General features: G+C 62.7%; 1 protein-coding gene across 1 annotated transcript in view; it reads right to left on the bottom strand.

Annotated features, from left to right (window-relative positions):
- The window catches only part of GLTSCR2 (glioma tumor suppressor candidate region gene 2), an 8426-nt gene that overhangs the window by 1215 nt on the left and 3401 nt on the right, over nucleotides 1-3810 (bottom strand). Inside the window, exons 5-10 of the mRNA XM_010852669.1 lie at nucleotides 3677-3808; nucleotides 3243-3313; nucleotides 2065-2160; nucleotides 775-879; nucleotides 493-693; nucleotides 1-156 (exon numbers count right to left, since the gene is read on the bottom strand). The exon at nucleotides 1-156 is cut by the window's left edge and continues 1 nt beyond it. Coding sequence (XP_010850971.1) covers nucleotides 1-156; nucleotides 493-693; nucleotides 775-879; nucleotides 2065-2160; nucleotides 3243-3313; nucleotides 3677-3808 — 761 coding nt within the window. The remainder of the gene's footprint in view (nucleotides 157-492; nucleotides 694-774; nucleotides 880-2064; nucleotides 2161-3242; nucleotides 3314-3676; nucleotides 3809-3810) is intronic.

Below are 3810 nucleotides of genomic sequence, written 5' to 3'. Positions count from 1 at the left end.
GGGCTTGTCCGCCTCCGCCAGCCGCTTTGCCTTCCGCTGCTCCCGCCGCCGGGCCAGCTCCGCCAGGCGCCGTGCCACCTGCGCCTTGATCCCGCGCAGCCTGAAGAGCTCCTGGTGCCGGAGGCGGGTGGCCCGCACCGCAGCCTGCTGCATCCTCTGTGGGGACAGCAGAGTCAGGGGCCCGGCCAGAAGACACCCCACCCTGGCCACCTGCTGCCTGGTCACAGGATGTCCCCACGGGGACTGTTTGCTGAGCCCACCTTCCTGGCCCTGACCCATTTGTCTCTACGGTTCACACACCCTTCCCCAGCCCTCATCCCGAACATAAGCCCCACGGCGGCAGGGGCGTGACCTAGAATGTTCCCCACTGTGTCCTCAGAGATGAGGTCGGGAACTAGTCCTCCACTGACCAAGTGGCTTCAGGGATCCCAAACAGCCCCTGAAGACAGGCTGTGAGCCTGGGAGAAGCAGGCCAGGGCCTGCGGCGCTCACCAGCATCCGGGCAGCCTTCTCCCGCCGCCGCTGCTGCTCCGTCTTCTTCTCCAGGGCAGCTGGGCGGCCGGGCGCGGGCGAGGCCTCCCCTCTTGCGGCCGGGTCTCCCGCCTCGGGCCCCTCGTCCTGGCCCTCGCCCGGCTCGCCCTCCCCGTCAGACTCCTCTAGCAGCCCCTGGCACATCTCCCGGAAGGCAGACTCCTGGGGAGAGGGGGCGGGTCAGATGCGGGGCAGGGGTCGGGTCAGGGGCGGGACGGGCGGCGAGGGTGGGTCTGTGCTCACCTGGGTAGCAGCCTGCTCCGAAGCCGGCAGGGCCAGCTGCCGCTCCAGCTTCTCAGCCGCCTTCTCCCGCTGCAGCTCCACCTCGTGGGCCGCCCAGAGCAGGTTCTGGGAGGGGAAGGGGACGCGGGTGAGGACCCAGACACGGGGGGCCTCTCCTTGAGTCACAGACCTGGCCCTCCCACCTCCGACCTGCACCCTCACCCTGGTGCCCAGCCCCCCTGCACTGGCTCAGGCTCTGCTCCTCACCCTGGCCTCCCTACAACAGCCAAGGGGCTTCGAATTCTTAACCTCACCCCTGCTCTTCCCGTTCCTCTTCAAGGACAGTCTACTCTGCCCCAGTACATGGGAATTCCTCAGACAGGGCAGAGCGGGGGCTGTCCAAGACCAGGGAAGACAGGGCATTGGGGGATGACGGCCGACCGGCATGAGACTTCTTTCCAGGGTAACGAAGATGGTATAAAACTGACTGTGCTGCACAACTCTGGATATACCTTACACCACTGAACTGTGCCCTCTATGTGGGCAAATCACAACGGCCTGGGAATCAGATCTCAATCATCTTCAAAAAAAGAGAAAGACTATCTGATCTCTCCGTGAGGAACAACCTTAGTGACCAGCCTTGTCCTCTCAGAGTTCAGCATGGGTTTGCTCCCAGACACCACTCCCCAGGTGACGGTCGCGGCCCCCGCCCAACTGGCTAGGAATCCATCCCCCAGTAAACAACCCTGGCTGGCATTCACAGAGCACCTGTGTTCACTAGTGACCTGGGTTTCTCTTGGGAAATCTGTGCTCCCCAACCACGGGTGTTTGTCCTCTTTGCTCGTGACATCAGTACCTAACAGACACCTATGAAACGAACAGCGACTCTCGCCACCAGTTTCTCCGGTTGCTAAACTACCTTTGCCAACCCGCAAGGCTCATGTAGTCACGTGGTTTGTTGCTGACAGCTGAAAGCCTCTTGCGTTTATGTCTGAAACATGCCACTGTCTCCCTCACCTCCGGGCCTTTGCAGATGCTGTTCCCTCTCTCTGGAACACCCCATCGTCTCTTACCACAGCAAACTGCCCCCAGTCCCAGTGTTGATGCCCCCTCCTTCAGGAAGCCCTCCCTGATTCCCAAGGCTGGATCTGATGCTCCCTCCGTGCCCCTCCACCCCAGCCCTGCCCACTGTGAGACATCATGGTCCAGGAAGAGGTCTGTCTGCCCAACAAGATTGTGATCCCTGGGAGGACATGCTGACTGGCCAAGTGCCGACCAAAGAGAGGCCTGGCGAGGCGGCGACCTGCGTACCTGGTGGTCCTCAAAGGCTGGGTTGTACGAGGCTCCCGCAGGTGTCACCTCCACGGCAGGTACCCGAGAGGGCTTGGTGTGCAGATGCTGCGGCCGCTGGAGGAAGACAAGACCAAGGCTGGGTGAGACCCACGAGTCCCGCGTCTCAAGCTCCCGCAGGCACCAGTGCTGGGACCCCGGGCCTGGGAGGTGGCAGAGGCCTCAGCACAACCCACAGCCTTCAACCTGGGAGGGGCCTGTGGCATCTGAATGATGCAGAGAGGGACCGGCACCCCAGGTACGGCATCCCCAGGACAAGCAGGAGCTCTGCTCGCCTTTCCTGAGAAGAGTCCCTGTCGTCCAAGTGGTGGGGGACACTCGCAAAATCATGCGGCACAGTCATCAGGCCGCCACTGCAATCGGCAGCCAGGTTGGGCAGAGAGTACGAGGGTCCCTGTCAGCAGAGGGCACAGCCGACGAAGGGCCGACAGACCCTCAGAGCAGGCCCCCGAGAGCTTGTGACAAAGGCACGGCTCCCAGCTCAGCTGAAACCTGCTCGTGGCTTTCTAACAGCTCCCGGGGGGCCCGAGCACCGGCTCAGCTCTGAGCAGCAACCCCCAGCCAGACCCCCGTGTCCCTGCTCAGCTGGCTCCCACCCCAGCAAAAGCCTGGGGGTCACCAGGCTGCCCCTCTCCAGCCCCCACTGCCCACCAGGCTGGGTGCTTCTGCCTGAGGACTTCTCCTGGGTCACCCCCAATTCCTCTCCATGCCAGGGTGCCTGACCCACCACAACCCCACCTCCACAGAGCACCCCACTACACCACCGCTCTCCTGTGCAGAAGCACTTGAGATAAAGCTCACAGCCAGAGCTGGGCTGCCCACTGCGTTCTCCTCCCCGCCAGCTAGCCCCACAGGCCTGCCCTCGCCTGGAGGCTCCGCCCTTCCATCTCCAAAGGCTTACTCACTACCCCAGGGCTCCAACCCATTCGCAGCATCTTATTTCCCTGTGAAGGTTTCCCTCGTCTCCCTAAAAAACGTCCCACCGCTCCACTTCCTCCCTCAGAGGCAGCAGACCCGCGCATGGCCTGGCTCCAGCCTGTGCGTTCACAGTCCTAGGATGCTCGGGCTCTAACACGGCATCTCTTTGGGCCCATCCTCTGACCCCTAGCTCCGAGGACGCCCTGATGATGAACTCTCACCTTCACGCCTTTCTTCTTGGTCTGCTCCAGGAAAAACTCATCCTGGCCCTCCAAGGGCCGGTCCAGAGGGTCTGTGGAGGCAGTGAGGGGCGGCTGTGGGACAACATCTTGGCCCCGAGGGGCTCCCTGCTACCCCTCCTCCCTTTAGAAAGATGGCACCAAGTACTTATGCAAAGATAGCCAAGGAGGGACTGATTCTCAGACCCCAAAGGGCTTCGAACGCCAGGGAAGAGCACGTGAACGGGGTCCAGAAAGCAGAGAAGACCCATTCCAGAAAGCAGCATCAGCCCGTTCCAGAAAGCAGAGCAGAAACGAGGACAGGGAGCCCCTTCGAGACACCTGACTATGCCAAAGACCCTCAGTGACACCCACAGGGTGCTCCCTGAGGTCACTGCACAACCCAAAGGCCTGGGCCTGGTGGCAGGGACACTCACTGCCTTTGGCCCAGAGGTCGTAGAAGGGCCGCTGGACGGTGTCTTGGGGCCCAGGCTTGGCTGTGGCCGCTGGGGGGTTGAGAAGCCTGGCCTGCGCCCTGCGCACCTCCCCGGGCAGCTTGCCCTGCTTCGCC

This window comes from Bison bison, unplaced genomic scaffold (genome assembly GCF_000754665.1).
Source record: "Bison bison bison isolate TAMUID 2011002044 unplaced genomic scaffold, Bison_UMD1.0 scf7180017864313, whole genome shotgun sequence".
In the NCBI taxonomy this organism is placed as follows: Eukaryota; Metazoa; Chordata; class Mammalia; order Artiodactyla; family Bovidae; genus Bison; species Bison bison.
This window is presented reverse-complemented; position numbering and strand designations above follow the sequence as displayed.